This window comes from Crassostrea angulata, chromosome 1 (assembly GCF_025612915.1).
Source record: "Crassostrea angulata isolate pt1a10 chromosome 1, ASM2561291v2, whole genome shotgun sequence".
Classification (NCBI taxonomy): domain Eukaryota; kingdom Metazoa; phylum Mollusca; class Bivalvia; order Ostreida; family Ostreidae; genus Magallana; species Magallana angulata.
Genome location: NC_069111.1, coordinates 31654445 through 31671330, shown reverse-complemented (window position 1 = coordinate 31671330; position 16886 = coordinate 31654445). Strand labels below are relative to the sequence as shown.

The window sequence follows — 16886 nt, the reverse complement described above, 5'->3', positions numbered from 1 at the left end:
ATATATTCCTTAGAAGAGAAATCTTTCTTCTGACAAAAATTAATGATTTTTTTCAAATTTTATTTATCATAAAAGTTTAAGTTACATGCAGACTTATCATTCTCTAACAGGTTTTTGAACCAAAACAAAATTCTAAAAAATTCAGCTCATATTGTTTAAAAACTACACAAGTATAGGTAACGGCTTTAGTTGATTATTGATGACCTTAACCTACAATAATTCTATTGTGACAGAAACGGGAGTGATGTTGTTGTTCAAAGGGGATGGGTGTAGTAGATCTAACCAATATAACTTGACAAACAAAAAAAAACGGTACAGTTCAGAAGGAGATGGGGTGTGGGGTCATCGTCTCAAGCCACGGTCCGGAGTCTGCATAGCTCTCTCCTTCCGTCTAGATGGCAGGGGATCGTACATATTGGCCGTGGCTTGCGATGATTGGGGAGGGGGGGGTACACATCGCTGGAATGTAAATATATATTGGTAAGAAAAAGATGACTGTCAGAAAAAGGGAACAGCACCCCCTCCCCCATACTACACACGAAAACACCGGGAAATTATAGGTATTGCAGGCCCGTAGCAGGGATTTTTGAAATGGAGTGTGAGTGTATACATAAACATTTGAGTTTTTCCTCACAATCAGCAAAACGATTTATATGCAATTGGTCAGAAAAGGTTTGGTTTAAATTTCTAAAATCATTTTAAAATAATCCGGGTCGTAGATTTTGGTCCATATAAATAATCTAGATTATTTCTTATCTGTTACATAGAAGATTTCATGCATGTATAATCAATGCCCCGAAATGTTATAAGAATCAGAAATACTAGTAAATGTGAACTTTATGGAAAACCTGCGTTTTCATGATAAATTCATAATTTCATTTAAAAATTACTCAATTTATCTGGCTTTTTGTCGTTTTTACATGTATCCGCAATCACGAAAGACATTATTTCAAATTTTGAATAATAAATATTAAAAGATCTCCAACTCAATATGACCTATACTTTTTAATTACATTCCCAGATCTTTTTTTTTTTTTAAAGTAAGTTCATGCTGGGAGCATTTACACATGTCGTTTAATGTCAATTTTAATCTCAACTTTTGGTCTTAATTAAAAAAAAAAAAGGCTATAACCTAGAACATCATTTACATGAATTTTCTTTGAAGTTGTTTTCCCCTTGCAACTGTGAAAACCCAGGAACAAATCAAAGAAAGACAAGTCGTACATGTGAACATAATTTCTTGACAGGTATTCTTTTGAACTTTTTTGTATTAATTTTATTTTGACAAAAATATCACCAGGAACTTTGCCAAAATCTTTAAGCACAGTGGGGAAAAAATCGGCCCAGACTCAATCGGGAAGTGATTCATCAATGTATTTTTCTTCTTCTGACGAACTTGAGTACAAAGTTCTTTCAAGGAGAGTTCTTCAACTTTTAAACTTATAATATCTGTGAGAAATCCAATTAAAACGCGTCAAAACATTAAATGTACATTACAAAGTTGTTTACGGGTCTCAGGCCTTCCCCTGATCGTTATCTGCTGATTTACGAGGGGTTCAGGAGAAGTGCTTGTGGCTGATTTGGACCGCGACTTTTGTTCTTTTTTCTATTCTAATGCATTGGACAAGTGCCACTGCATATAATTCATGAACTTTGGTTACCTTTTTACTTGCATGGCACTAGTCTTTGAAAATAATGTTCTTATACATATAGAGTGTTGAATAGAATGATGAGTCACCCATATTTCCCCCTCTCTCTCTCTCTCTCTCTCTCTCTCTCTCTGGAAAAAAAAGAAACAACGAAACGTGAATCATATGTACACGTAATTAAAGCCAATGTGAGTTTCTACTGGACTCTTTTTTTAAAGTTTGATTGAAATAACGAGTTTACCTTGATATCATTAGAATACCAACTTATGTAATAAAAAATACAAAAAACGGTGTCTTTATAGACACAAGAAGTTACATACCCATGCTTCATCGCACGTTTTCAATAATATCAAAACGAACTAACTTTATCTTTTTAAAACCACTTACCACGTTAGAAAATAATTGTGATGAATGTTCTTGTCGACAACTCCTGCAATTAAACAATGAAAGTCGGTGAGGGAAGTATACCACACGAGCATTACATTTCAACATTATTTCACATTGCATATATATATCATTTCCACAGCTAATGTAATTAATATTCCATAAAAGTCTTGAAAAAAAATACTTAGATAATATACAGGCATGATCGAATGCCTATTGTCCTTTTTGAATGGTAATTATAACTGAATTCCTATTTTAATTACAATTGAATTCCCATTGTAATTATAAATGAATTTCTATTGCAATTGCAATACTATACAGACCCCTTGTGTTGGTCATGAACAAAAATAAATTCTTAGTATGATCCAAATGAACAAATGAAAAAGATACTGGTATGTTTGGTGTCTGAACTTACTGAAGAAAAAGGATCATCAAGAAGAGAAACTTGAGTACAGCAGGGTTTCTCTTAAAAAAAAAAAAAAGGTTTATAATAGGACCATTAGTGTCGCATATATTTTATCTTAAAGTAAATTTAGTTATTCCGCTTTTGAGAACCGCTTTGCGATTAAAAAAAATGATAAAACCCATGTCTGTTGCATAATGTTTAAAATATATAATTTTAAGACACTAAGTAGTTTTAATTTATTGCTAAATAAAAAAAGGGGGGGGGGGACATCAATACGAATTTTTGTGGTAAAACTTACCTTTCACCTATCACACCGGAAATCACATGTACCTCGGTGAACAAAATTCAAAATGTTTTCATCTCAAGGATTTGATCTTCACGGTAACGTATTTGGTATTTGTTAACTGTGAAATCCTTAATTTTTTGTAAAGCTGTTTCTTTTTACACGTTAAACTTGAGTCAAAATCCTAAAGTGAAAGTGAGTTTCTTTGTACTATCTGGTACATGTAGAGTTGAAATGCTTGAAATTCACAGGTAGTTCTTATTTTTCACAGGTAGTTCCGGAGTTGAACCAATGACAATGGGGTCCCCAACAAGTCCAACCTCTCCCCACCAGACACCATTTTTACCCAGTTTTCTGATGGGAGAATCAATTCACCACAGTGTATGTGTTGCATTAATATTTGGATTACTATGAAAAGTGACATTGAAATATCTGTATGTTAAAATCTTTCACAGGGGAACCATACTGGTGTGCGACCAGTTTTCGCCGAGTACCATTTCTCGCCAGTACATCAACACATAAAACTATATACGAAAAATGACGTCACAATGTACTGGCGAGAAATGGTACTCGGCGAGAACTGGTCGCACGCCAGTAGAAATTAGAGAAATATAAATAAAAACCTAAATCGCAGAAATGATTTTTGAAAACAATTTTCACTTAATCACCTATGCAAACCAATCACTTCAAACCAAGATCAGGGTACTCCAATCCTTTCTCATCTGGCCATGATTGAATGAGACAAACATATCTGTTCATGACATTATCTGTTTCAATAGCCAGGTCCCCAGCACTGGTCTGCAGCAAGCCCTCCTTCCTCTACACCAAGAGTCCCCTCAGTCACCTCTCCTACTGGACATCACTCAGGATCAAGGCCAAGGTATTAAGTTTAACATTTTGGGGAATTAATCAAAAGACCGCTTGTAGTTTTATTTGAATGCAATGGTATGCTTCATATTAGATATCCATGCATGTTGAATTCATTGAGTATTGTAAATTTGAAAAGAAATGTTTGGTTTTTCTTATGACATGTAAAAGATCTTAACATTGACAGTCTGTAAGTAATAATATTTATGTTATCACTGATACATGTTAAAATATGAGATTCAAGAGTTTTGCTTAACATGTTTTTTTTAAGCTACAAGACTGGTTGATTTTATTCTTGATTGAATAAAAAACTCAATTTTTCAAGTCAAGTGTTGCACAGATGTATGTAAACACACAGGTATGTTTCTTTTCTGTATAACTCTAGATGCTTTGATAGTGTATGGTGTACTTGTTTTTTAGGCCAGAGGTATTGCGCCCAAAAGACAGAACTGGAGCACCCCCCACCAAAAGTCTTTTGACAAGTCCAAGCAGTGCCATGTCTGGGTCTTTTCATACTCACCACACACCACACCATGTAAATAATTACAACTCAAACTGTTTTGAAGTAATGTTCTTCATTTTTTACAGAGCTAAGGTAATATTTTTCAAACTATTTCAGGACCACAGTTTACACATGAAGTCAGTTCACACACCAGGCACTGGGGCTCCACCCACTGCAAGTCAGTAACTTTATGTACAGTTATTTGCTTATAATTGTGCTGTGTTTTTCTCTTTGTGTAAAATGTGTTTGTTTTATTTTTTTGTCAGTGGGACCTTTGGTTTTTAATCATGGTGTCATTTACAATTGAATATGTTAAAATAACAAAAAATATGTATAGATTTAATTTTCTTGGCTGATAAATTTTTTATTTAAGTTGCTTATTTTTTTTATTGATTATACTGTTCTTTACATTGTTTAGAGCATCCAATTTAAGAAATGAATTTATGTCTGTCTGTTGCAGGTATTTTACACAATGAAACTCCCCATGGTGCAAGTCAAAGTTTTATGATGGACAATTCTATGGGTCTGTCACCAGCACAACTTGACCCATTTTATACTCAAGGGTATATATTTAAGTATTTGAATAGATGGGTGAAAAGGGGAAACAAATTATATGTGTGGATATTTGTGTTTATTTTCAAAGAAATTGAATCTGTGCTTATTTTAACTTTCTCTTTTGATTAGAGAAATGTTGACAGCTGATGATGCCTTAGATGAAACCTGGGTAACAGTGTTTGGGTATGTCCAGATTTTAAAATAGTTTCATACTCTCATACTAAAAACTTTTTGCTAAAAACAGAATGGGACAAATAAGATACTGTAAATTCATTTACTACATTTCGCGATTCTGTTGTATTGTATCAATTAGTGAAAACATAAATCTGGAGGACAATTTCGTTATAATTCATACAGTTCAAAACTCTCGGTAAAATAAAAGTGAGATTTTAAAATCTGTGAGAGTTACTACTTGTAATTTTATGCCAATATTAATTTCTCATGTTTTATTAGGAGTCTACAGTAAATATTATTTTCTTTAATGCAGATTTCAAGCTGCTGCAGCATCCTATTTCCTACAACAGTTTTCACAGTATGGCAACATTTTGAAGTATGAGGTAAATCAAATAGTAAAGTTAATTTTGAAAATAATTGAAGATATATATTTATATAAGTTGATTGCATGCTATCATGTCATTGAGTCAGGCATAAGGATTTGCCCATATTGAAAAATGTTGTGGGTCTGACTTAAGGATTTGTCTGTGTTTATATGAAATTTCACCGAGTTTGACAAAAATTTGAATAGGTTTCACATTTCATTTACCGTAAACTAGCTTTTATTTGTGACGTCTTTATTTTGCAATTTACTAGAGATAAACTTGTTCCCAGTGACTAATTTTAGTGATTAAGATGTAGATTTCCTGGGAAAAATATATCGGAGACATTTGAGGAATAGTTTGCAGCAAGACTGAGTAATATTATAGACGACAGGGATCCCATGAACCTTGCAAAAAATTCTTGCATGCAGATAAAAGTTGTTCAACAGTATTTTGATGTAATGATACACCTCCGTTGGTACCAAATGTCAAGGTGAAAATTTGTTTAAACATGGATTAATATTGAATGTCAATGTATCTCAGGTAAATTTTCATTTGTTACAGATTGCCTCTGAAGGAAACTGGATGCATCTTCACTACCAGTCTAAACTGCAGGCAAAGAAAGCACTCAGCAAGGATGGCAAAATCTTCAATAACTGTGTGATGATTGGGGTCAAACCATGTATTGATAAGGTATTTTAAGTTTTGATTTGATCTACAAGATAAGATTTGGTAAGACAATTTGTGCTAATGTTTATACATTTATATTGAAAATCCCAGGACTGAGCTTGCTGTTAACCACTACATTTGCATAAGTAGGGTATGGCAGTCTGCAATTCTCACTACAGCACCAAAAAATATTTTGCATGTGTTGTTATGTTGTTTTTGTCTTACTATTGTGATGTTACAATAATGGCAGGGGCGTAGCTTCCATTGTGGCAATGAGGCAACTGCCTCACTAGAATTTTCTTTTGTAAATTTAAGAATTAAACAAATCCCAATTTGCATGTCATATTCCGCATTTTACTCACCATGCCAATTGGTTCAGTCATTCTCCGCAATGAGACGCTTGAAACATTAGGGAAGGTCAACAATAACCGAGGACCTTTTGGTTGGCCTCGCCTTACTTTTTGTTCACAGGCACCAAATGGTCTCAGTTGACAATATTCTCACAAAATTTGAAAGCTCCAAAAAACACTGAATCGGCCCATTAAAATTTTGAAGTAAAACGATTACATTTTTTTTAAAAATAAAAATGTTCATTCATCTAAAATATGTTAGAAGTTTTATTTTATTAAATACGTACTGTCGTATACACATTTTTGAATTATAAAATTTTTTTTAAAAATGAGTATACGACAATCGTCTTCTCAATTTATGAATTCCTTTTAACTCAAAAATTTGTATACGACAAAACTGTGAATAGATGCTGGTCTGAAATGTAAAATAACTTCGTTGCGGACAATGGGTTTTTCACATTTTACAACTCCGAAATTCATTTTTCGTAGGGGGGCTTCGCCCCCTGAACCTCCCACCAGAGGAGGGCCCTGGGGGCAATAAATTTGCCTCACTAGAATATTATCTCAAGCTACGCCCCTGAATGGCTATTTTCCCACACAATAAAAATGTATAAAAGTATTACCAAGTGTTACTGGTACTAGTATTATATAAGAGTTATCCATCTGTATGATATAAAATTAAGGAAAGTGTTTATAATGTCAAGTGCCTTTCTGAAACACATTTCTAATTATACCAGTAAGTTATTTTTTAGTATTCTATGTCCTTTATTCTTGTTTTGGATTTCTGTAGGTGGTTATGGACAGAGACAGAAAGGCCAGCCTTGCTGAGGAACACTCCCTGGACCTGAACACCTCCTCAGCTGCAAGGAACACGCCCATACGCCCCCTCACCGCAGCCTACAAGGCTGCCAGGAGTGACCATGAGGTCAGAATAATCAATTTACAGACTTACCTTTCTTGCTGTATTACTGCATCAACATGAAGCTGCTCAGTTTCTTTTTCAAACGTTTTGATGACTTGCTGAATTGCATCCCTTTTCTTATGTCTTTTGTGTAGCACAAGTTTCAATATAAAGATCACAAAGTATTTTAAAACGAAAATTCTGTGTTCAGCTTCTGTCATACTATGATTTTGTAATCTATCAAATTTTCTTTTAATGCTAGTATAAATGATCAATTTTATTGTTTTAAATTTTAGGTTGTCAAGAATAACCAGACCCCACAAAAAAATTCCACATTTATAGGCAAGACAATGGAGTATATGTTTGGCTGGTGACACAACAGAGGACTATCATTTTATACACATGTATTGGTGCAATGAAATGTTTTTTCTTATTAAATCTATCTATTTTAGTTTGTGTAGTTGTGCATTATTTGTCAGTTAAGTGAACTTTAAGTATACCATACATGTATTAAGTAGTTAGAGATAGTAGACAACTAGAAATCTTTTAACTGCAAACAAAATAATAACAGTATAAAAGAGATTTGAGAATATCTGCCCCCCCCCAACACCCCCTTCACCCCCCTCCCCCCCCCCCCCAAAAAAAAAAAATGAAAAAAACAACAGAAGCTATTGATACTTGTAAAATCCTAAAACTTATCTTGTATGTTAAAATTAAAATAATTAGCTGATAATTAAAAATAGTTTCTATACCCCTGACTGCAGGATGTGAAATGATAAGAAGGAAGGAAGCACATCTGTTGAGGATAATTAGCAGGCATCTATAAATTTAGCTGTAAAAAGAGTGTTTGATGCAAATTTTACTTATAACTGATTTTTAAAAAATAAATTCTGGTGTATTTAAAACAATGGTACATGTATATCTTTTTTTTACTGCAGTATTAAAGTTGTAAGCTTGACAAAAAGCAGGGACATGTAGTACTGGCTCTGTGCGAAACAGGTTATCAGCGCTGCAAACCTTGGCAGTTATAATTTTATTTTAGAGATTTATTGCTAGTAGTCAAGAACACAGCTGAAGTGCAAAAAGCCTAACAACATTTTATAGGATTGAACAGCAGGCAATATGCCTATAGATATTCTTTATTATAGTTAGTTTATAGTTACTATCCTATTTTCGATATGCACAAATATTAATTTATTCAGGAAAATTTTACCCCCGACATCCAGACAAACCCTATTGTAGTAGCGCATATTTATGAGAAGAGGGATTAATCTTAACTATGGCGCTGATAAAAACTTGCTGTGGCGCTACATTTAGCATGTGTACAGTCAAAGTTTAATGTTGCGCTTGTACAAATTGAAAAGGCTCTTGGGGAACTATATTCATCTTTTTCTGATAACATCAAAAGGTACAAAACTGGGTCCCGCTGATCAAAACAGCATAAACTTAGCAAAAAAATCTAACTAAGATTGATGAATTTTAAATTTTATTTTACAATACATCCATCTCAGTTAATTATCATATTGAAGGTCATTGAGATGCTTAGGTGAAGGGCTTTTAAGTTAAGTTAAGGTCCGTAGTTGGAAAAACTTTTAATCTAGGAACCCAGTATTTTTTTTTTTACTTTTTAGATTTTTTTTAGGTCAGCATATTAATTTACATGGTCAGATTTCAACGTCAATTCGCGCAAAATCGTCGAGTAATGTGAAATTTGATTCATATTTTCTTACCAGAAGTTCTGAAATTAGATTATTTAGAAGCCACAGGCTGCAGAGAATTTTAAACGAAAAATAATTTATATCTTAATAGTATATTTAATACTGCTATATCCCCCCTCTAGTTTGCGGATCATATTTTTGTAATTTCGATAGATGAGATTCTTGTATCATCACATGGCGATTATTTTTATCTTGACACTGATATCAAGGGAAAAACCCTTTCAGAGCTGCAACAAATTCAAGGTAAAATGCAATGGGAGTGCAACATTTTAATTAACACACGTATGTCTTCTTGCATAAAAATATCATACCTTTTTTTTCTTTTGTAGACCTAACACCATATAAGAACTTGATATTGAGCTTGATAATTCTTTTCTCATTTTGTATGATATTCGTTTCATATGAATCTTAGTATTCAAGTGACTGAAGGTTATATAATGTGATATTTACCTACACTTTAGCATTTTCTCCACTATTTTAAAAAAAGAAGCCCGATGATATTTCGTATAGCCAATACGATCTTAATGTAACTATATGTAGTGTGAATAAATTTGTCTAAACTTTTACTTAATTTTTAACGTTTCTTCCAATGAACTTACTTGTAATTAAGAATCATTCTTTGACTTTTGGAGGGGGGGGGGGCATGACAGTCAGACATGTGATCAATTTGATCACGTGTCGACTGTAAAGATCAACCCCATAAAAGTGAGAGAAAAAATGGTTTCTTATTACTTATATTTTCATCCTTTTCAGAAATTCTTCGTTAAACCCCAACAGTGTACGTCATTTGATAGATTGGTTTTTCATCATGGTTTTTGTCAGTTTCAACTGTTATCCTCCCAAACAGGCACTATTTATTTTATTATACTGAATGTCTTAATTTTAAAGAAAATTTAACTGCTAAAGTGAATTCTACGGCGAATCGTACGCGCATAATTTACGCGTATGTAACAATTCATTGTGTTACCCGTTGCCAAGTGTGTTGCTAACGCTGAGGGTAATAGAACGGATTACCAACTGCGTCTAAACCAATCAGATTTCAGTATTTAACATGAAAGTATAATAATACATAATGTTTATAATGGCCCTTTCTTTCTTCTGTGTAATGTGGTAATCGACTAAGACGACATCTCCTCTTAAGTGTACCCCTAAAAACTCCACACGAAACATTTCAACGATATGCTCGCTATCATCATACCCACATGAAACGCTAAAGAAAGCGTTTATGATTATTAAATGTAATACATGTATATCACGTTATGAAAAAAGATGTTCCGACCCAAAACGGATAAAAGTAAATGCAGGCACGTAGCATCGGGGGGGGGGGGGGGGGGGCAGGGGGGGGCCTGGCCCCCACTTTTTCTCGCACCAAACTTTACATAGTAAAAATTGAATTACCATAAAGTTGCCCCCCCCACTTTTTTGGGAGTATTCGAAGTAATAATTTATAGATCTACGCCGCGCCCCCCCCCCCCCCCCCCCCCCCCCACGGATTAGAATTTTGATTTTTTTTTTTTTTTTTGGCTTGTCAAAATTGTTTTGGATGAGTCTGGCCCCCCCCCCCACACACACTTTCAAAATCGATGCTAGGTGCCTGAAATGTACTTTACAAAAGTTTCTTATCTTATTGATATTGCCTATATAAGTACATGATTGTGGGTATTATACCTTCGTTGTAAAAGAAGAACATATAACTTTGCCTATGCATATATCATAAGACAGTCGTGACTCTTAGTTTAACTTTGATGGCTGACCCTTGAATGCCTGCTCTTTTCCCATGTAGCAGATTTGCAGCTTTGTAGATGATATCAAATATGAACGGAAATCGCAGCAAGCAGTGCCACCCTGTTTTGAGCAAATTTGAATCATCTGAATTTCCGCTCAATGTTTTTAATTTTATAGAGTTTAAGAGATTCCTTCCTCCTATCTGCATGGTTGTACTGCATTGCAATCTAACTTCCCTGATCTTCCGGATCCGGGTTTTCGCTAAATTGTTGCAGAGACTCGACAACTTGCGATTAACCGTATTATCGTTACTCTGATTTGTGCACTAAATGATTCATAATTGACAATTAATGTAGGGAATATACATGTGCATGGTCAGTCTCGCATCAAAATGATTAAAGCAATATGAGCTGTATTTCTTCGAATTTTATTTTGCTGCAAAAAGCTGCTAGAATGATAAGTCTGCATGTAACCTAAGCTTTAATGATAAATAAGATTTTAAAAATTATTAATTTTTGTCAGAAGAAAGATTTCTCTTCTAAGGAATATGTATCATATCAATTTTTGTACATGACGACAATAATTCAATTTTACTCAAATTAAGGCTTCTTAACGGCTTTTCCCACAAAAATATGGCTAACAGAAATTTAACAAGAGGCCCATGAGCCACATCGCTCACCTGAGGAACAATAGGTATGATAAAATCAGCTTAATGGAGTCACAATACAACCTATCTGGACAATGTACAATAATACAAGTAGATCCTGTATAAATAAAATCCATTTCCCCCTGGATATTCTTATGTTTATAATCATTAGTCCCTTTTCTAACAGGATGATTTTATAGTCACATCACATGTTGAGTATTGCAGTTCTCAAAAAGATCCTTAACAAATAGATTATATATGGGATATAAACCTACATCAAACTCTGAACCTTCTTGTGAGGCCAAAGAATTGTCCTGGGGCCAAAGTCTTAACAATTATAAAGAATCATCTGGCTGATTAGTTTCTGAGAAGAAGATTTTTAAAGATTTACTCTATATATTCCATTGTTAAACTTTGAACCCCATTGTGGCCCCATTCTAACCCTGGGGATCATGATTTCCACAACTTCGAATCTACACTACCTGAGGATGCTTCCACACAAGTTTCAGCTTTCCTGGCTGATTAGTTTCTGAGAAGAAGATTTTTAAAGGTTTTATTCTGTATATTCCTATGTAAAACTTCGACCCCCATTGTGGCTCCACTCTACCCCTCGGGGGTCATGATTTTCACAATTTTGAATCTACACTACCTGAGGATGCTTCCACACAAGTTTCAGCTTTCCTGGCCGATTAGTTTTTGAGAAGAGGATTTTTAAAGATTTACTCTATATATTCCTATGTAAAACTTCGACCCCCCATTGTGGCCTTATCCTACCCAAGGGGGTCATGATTTTCACAACTTTGAATCTACACTACCTGAGAATGCTTCCATACAAGTTTCAGTTTTCCTGGCTGATTAGTTTCTGAGACGAAGATTTTTAAAGATTTACTCTGTATATTCCTATGTAAAACTTCGACCCCCATTGTGGCCCCACTCTACCCCTCGGGGGTCATGATTTTCACAACTTTGAATCTACACTACCCGAGGATGCTTCCACACAAGTTTCAGCTTTCCTGGCCGATTAGTTTCTGAGAAGAGGATTTTTAAAGATTTACTCTATATATTCCTATGTAAAACTTCGACCCTCCATTGTGGCCTTATCCTACCCCAGAGGGTCATGATTTTCACAACTTCGAATCTACACTACCCGAGAATGCTTCCACACAAGTTTCAGTTTTCCTGGCTGATTAGTTTCTGAGAAGAGGATTTTTAAAGATTTACTCTATATATTCCTATGTAAAATTTCGACCCCCATTGTGGCCTTATCCTACCCCAGGGGGTCATGATTTTCACAACTTCGAATCTACATTACCTGAGGATGCTTCAATACAAGTTTCAGCTTTCCTGGCCGATAAGTTTCTGAGAAGAAGATTTTAAAAAATTTACTCCATATATTCCTATGTTAAACTTCGACCCCCATTGTGGCCTTATCCTACCCCTGGGGGGTCATGAGTTTCTGAGAAGAATAGTTTTAAAGATTTACTCTATATATTCCATTGTTAAACTTTGAACCCCATTGTGGCCCCATTCTAACCCTGGGGATCATGATTTCCACAACTTCGAATCTACACTACCTGAGGATGCTTCCACACAAGTTTCAGCTTTCCTGGCTGATTAGTTTCTGAGAAGAAGATTTTTAAAGGTTTTATTCTGTATATTCCTATGTAAAACTTCGACCCCCATTGTGGCCCCACTCTACCCCTCGGGGGTCATGATTTTCACAATTTTGAATCTACACTACCTGAGGATGCTTCCACACAAGTTTCAGCTTTCCTGGCCGATTAGTTTTTGAGAAGAGGATTTTTAAAGATTTACTCTATATATTCATATGTTAAACTTCGACCCCCCATTGTGGCCCTACCCTACCACCAGGGTCATGATTTTCACAACTTTGAATCTACACTACCTGAGGATGCTTTCACACAAGTTTCAGCTTTCCTGGCTGATTAGTTTCTGAGAAGAAGATTTTTTTAAAAATTACTCTATAAATTCCTATGTTAAACTTCGACCCCCCATTGTGGCCCCACCCTTGCCCCGGGGGGTCAAGATTTTCACAACTTTATACTTACAATACCTGAGGATGCTTTCACACAAGTTTCAGCTTTCCTGGTCTTATGGTTCGTGAGAACAGGATTTTTGAAAATTTCTCGAAATTTTCATAAATTCCTAATTATCTCCCGTTGCAAAAGGGCGTGGTCTTTAATTTTCACAACTTTGAATTCCCTTAGGCTAAGGATACTTTGTGCCAAGTTTGGTTGAAATTGGCCCAGTGGTTCTTGAGAAGATGTTGAAAATGTGAAAAGTTTACAGACAGACGGACAGACAGACGGACGACAGACAAAATGTGATCTGAATAGTTCACTTGAGCTTTCAGCTCAGGTGAGCTAAAAACCATGATATATTTTGTCATTTTAGTAGAAAATATCAATTTCGTAAAAAAAAATTTCAACATGAAAATTGCAGCTCATATTGCTTTATGACTATAGGTACGAAATGTCGATAACACGGTCACCTTGCATCGCCTGAAAAATAACACTGGTGGTCTGACTGCCGGAAGGTGCGTTCGAAGTGTATACATGTAATTTTCTGCTCTCTTGGCGATTAACAAAAGCCATCAAAAGAACCCTGTAATTAAGTAGTTAATGCGCTTGTTAGTAAGACACTCGGATACAGATAAATTAAATTGTAAACTGAATTGAAATGGTGTTATAAAATTTCACAGTGTCTCTTTATTTCCACGTATTTTCTAGCTAGAGTTACCAAATTCTGTTCCTCTTTCTATTTTGAAGTGTCGGCTGCCATCCTATAAATTCTACTTTTGATCACTGTTTAAACGAGGGGTTTGCGTCAAATGGCAAGCTGCACTTGTGTGTTTTATTTTTCGTCCTATAGAAATACAATTTATCTCCATCAAGGGATAACGCATCAGAGGATACAGTGATTTCAATACTTCGGAAATTACTGTTTGTTTCAAATACATGTAATACGACGATCTCACTGCTCTGAAAATTAGTTTATTTTTTTTTTTACTTTGATTAAAGAAATAAATATCATCTTAAGATTAAATCTTTGAAAAAAAACGCCCTCGGGATTGAGAAAGTTATGCATTCAGTTTGCTTTTGAAATATCAGACCACTATTATTCGTGTTTGTCACGATTAAAAAAAACCCTTCTGTCTTTGCTCGCAATGAAGACTTTTTTCGTTGTTGTACATGAGACACACCTGTATTTAATTTCAAAGGTAACAACATCGTTTTTCTCCACCAGTTTGTTTGTTATTCATGAAAAAAGTTCACAGCATAGCAGGAGGGGGACGTCTGACAAATACATGTAGCGGCACAGATTCAACACACTCTTATCTTATATGTACTTTTTTATCCTATACTCCTCTTTAACGTGATTTTTTTTTTGCGTTTCATAGTGCTATGACACTCACTTCATTTTTTTAAAAATTGGATTTCTGATTTTGATCTTGAAAATTTTCAGATTTTTTTTCTTAGAGTGGTGATTATACGCGGTTTATTAAGTTCACCGCTCTGTTGATAAAAACAAGAACGCTATATATATATATACACGTATGTCCGTCCATCTGTTCCATAATTATATACTTTCTCTTGGCCCCAATTTTGCTCACACTCCACCAAAAGAGTCCTGGTGGGAAAAAGTGTAAGTCAAATTAAGTTATCCCACTCCTCAATGTTCTTGTATCAAGAATTTCTTAAGAAGTATATCATTGAGATCAAATCGTGAGGAGTGAGATACCTTCAGGTCGACGTCAAATCAGTTCGTGTATAAAATCCATGTCATGCAGATATATCTTCTTTATCCTACATGGTTAATTTTTAACCAAAAGGTGCCAATGAGTAAATTGTGTTATATTAATTAATTTTTTTAGGTAAGAGATTACAGTCAAAATATAGACCATTACATAACATAACATTAATGGCCTATACCAAAAAAGCGCGGCTCTTTGAGATGTTTACCATTTCTGTGATATCCGCAGTTTAGTTAGGTCTGTCTGTTTTAAAACATGTGCGAATGCACAATTGGCGAAAATATTTTCGCACAACAGTAGAAATATTTAAATTGGAAAAATCCTCTTAAAATGGTTGAATTTGACAAAGCCTTTGCAAGAGCATTAAACAAGAAACCTGTAATTTCGAGGCACTGTTATGGCTCATCAAATGACAACAAAATGAGTAGGTACATAGGAGGTATCATTATAAGGAGTACAGCGCTGTAATCTTTGAAGGATTAAGAATTTTTGCCGAGAAAAAAATCTTGAATTCGAATTATTCTGCTCGGTGAGATCGCAACGCTAGATTTTTATTCGATAATAACATCTAGGTAGATCCACAGAGTCCAAGATTTAGTACTTTGACAGAGCAGTAAGTAGTAAAATACACAATGCCGGGGGCTATAGTCTTGCTCAGTTTCACGAATCTGCCCAATTCAATAATCTCTATACACAAAGGGGAATTAAGTCATCACACGATTGATTGAAAGTGAACTATTTTACCTTTAAGCGATATTATAGGTAAATTTGAGTGACTGAACTACTTAATCATTTGTCTATGTTAATTTTTTATTATTCCCACACACATCACGTGCAGTGAGTAATTTAATTCAGTGTTAGTTGAATCACTTGCATATATTACATGCAACGTTATTATACAAAACAAACCTACTGATTTTAAGATCAGATGAATTAAGTTTTGCTTAAATAAGAAAAAAATGGGACCAAGACAATCGTACGCGTGTTAAAAATGACAAATGATAAAGCCTTTATTTGCTTATCTGCTCAACGCAAGGTTAAAAATGTCTACACTTTAAGCCATGCATTTCGACTTGCAAATGGATAGCACAAGGAAACGTTACAATAAATTATTTTATAATCCTATTAACAGGATAAGGCGAGGTGACACAATTTGTAAAACATCGCATCGCCTACATTGAATAAGCAGTGACTGACAATCGACACAGAATAAAAGAAGTGCCTGGCCTGGGGTTTAAATTATTTCGAATGCGGAAGGCGGAACTACGACGGAAAGACAGCTGCTGGGTCTCTTACATACAGAAATTCGCTCTAATCGGACTCGAGCGGACACACGGAGGGAACGGAGAAGATGGTGACACTAGTACTGCTGGTTCTCGCATTGGTCACACTGATTGCTTTCTTTGTGTAAGTACTTGTTATATTTTTGTTGTCTGTGTGTACGTGTTGTTTTGGTGTCAACTGGAACACGTGAGCTTTCAATACTGCTGAAAATTGGATTGTTGCAATGCATGGGCTTTTGGTAAGTTAAAGACAGGGGTCATCATCAGGAAGGAATGAAAGCAATGAATAGGATGTGTACCTGTATTAGGTACCTGTATCTTTTAATTGATAGTACTCTGGCACGACATGCATTTTGTGCCGATGAATCCATGATCTGAATGAGGATATTAAAAAAAAAAACAACCAAATGACAATATACCTCTAATATATAATTATGTAAGCGCGTCCCTCTTTAGGCGAAAAATCCAATACTTGTATTCGTTTAAACTTATTATTTTATAACAGAATACATGAGAAAACCCTATTACATTTGGAGAAAGAAACTTGGTCATTGCATTGATAAGCGGTAGCGCGGTCAACATTAGTGTACAGTTTGTTGACAGTTGTATTTACTTACGCAGGGAAATATTGCTTTGT

General features: G+C 34.9%; 2 protein-coding genes across 2 annotated transcripts in view; both read left to right on the top strand.

Moving 5' to 3' along the window:
• The first annotated feature begins 2702 nt into the window (after positions 1-2702).
• LOC128188893 (nucleoporin NUP35-like) lies at positions 2703-7553 on the top strand. Its single transcript, XM_052860209.1, has 11 exons — positions 2703-2820; positions 2994-3103; positions 3502-3602; positions 4010-4124; positions 4209-4269; positions 4552-4654; positions 4776-4829; positions 5134-5203; positions 5747-5875; positions 6992-7126; positions 7399-7553. The coding sequence occupies exons 1-11, from the start codon at positions 2790-2792 to the stop codon at positions 7474-7476; spliced, it is 987 nt and encodes a 328-aa protein (XP_052716169.1). The 5' UTR covers positions 2703-2789; the 3' UTR covers positions 7477-7553.
• An 8548-nt stretch (positions 7554-16101) lies between these two features.
• Positions 16102-16886, top strand: part of LOC128183523 (cytochrome P450 3A11-like) — a 10911-nt gene continuing 10126 nt past the window's right edge. Inside the window, exon 1 of the mRNA XM_052852559.1 lies at positions 16102-16373. Coding sequence (XP_052708519.1) covers positions 16318-16373 — 56 coding nt within the window. The 5' untranslated portion in view covers positions 16102-16317. The remainder of the gene's footprint in view (positions 16374-16886) is intronic.

Bases quoted from the DNA above. Each gene is read 5' to 3' on its own strand.
- LOC128188893 (XM_052860209.1), top strand. From the start codon at position 2,790: ATGTTTTCATCTCAAGGATTTGATCTTCACG. The intron at 2,821-2,993 runs GTAACGTATTTG...TATTTTTCACAG, and splicing joins TCAAGGATTTGATCTTCACG to GTAGTTCCGGAGTTGAACCA. The intron at 4,125-4,208 runs GTAAATAATTAC...AAACTATTTCAG, and splicing joins CTCACCACACACCACACCAT to GACCACAGTTTACACATGAA.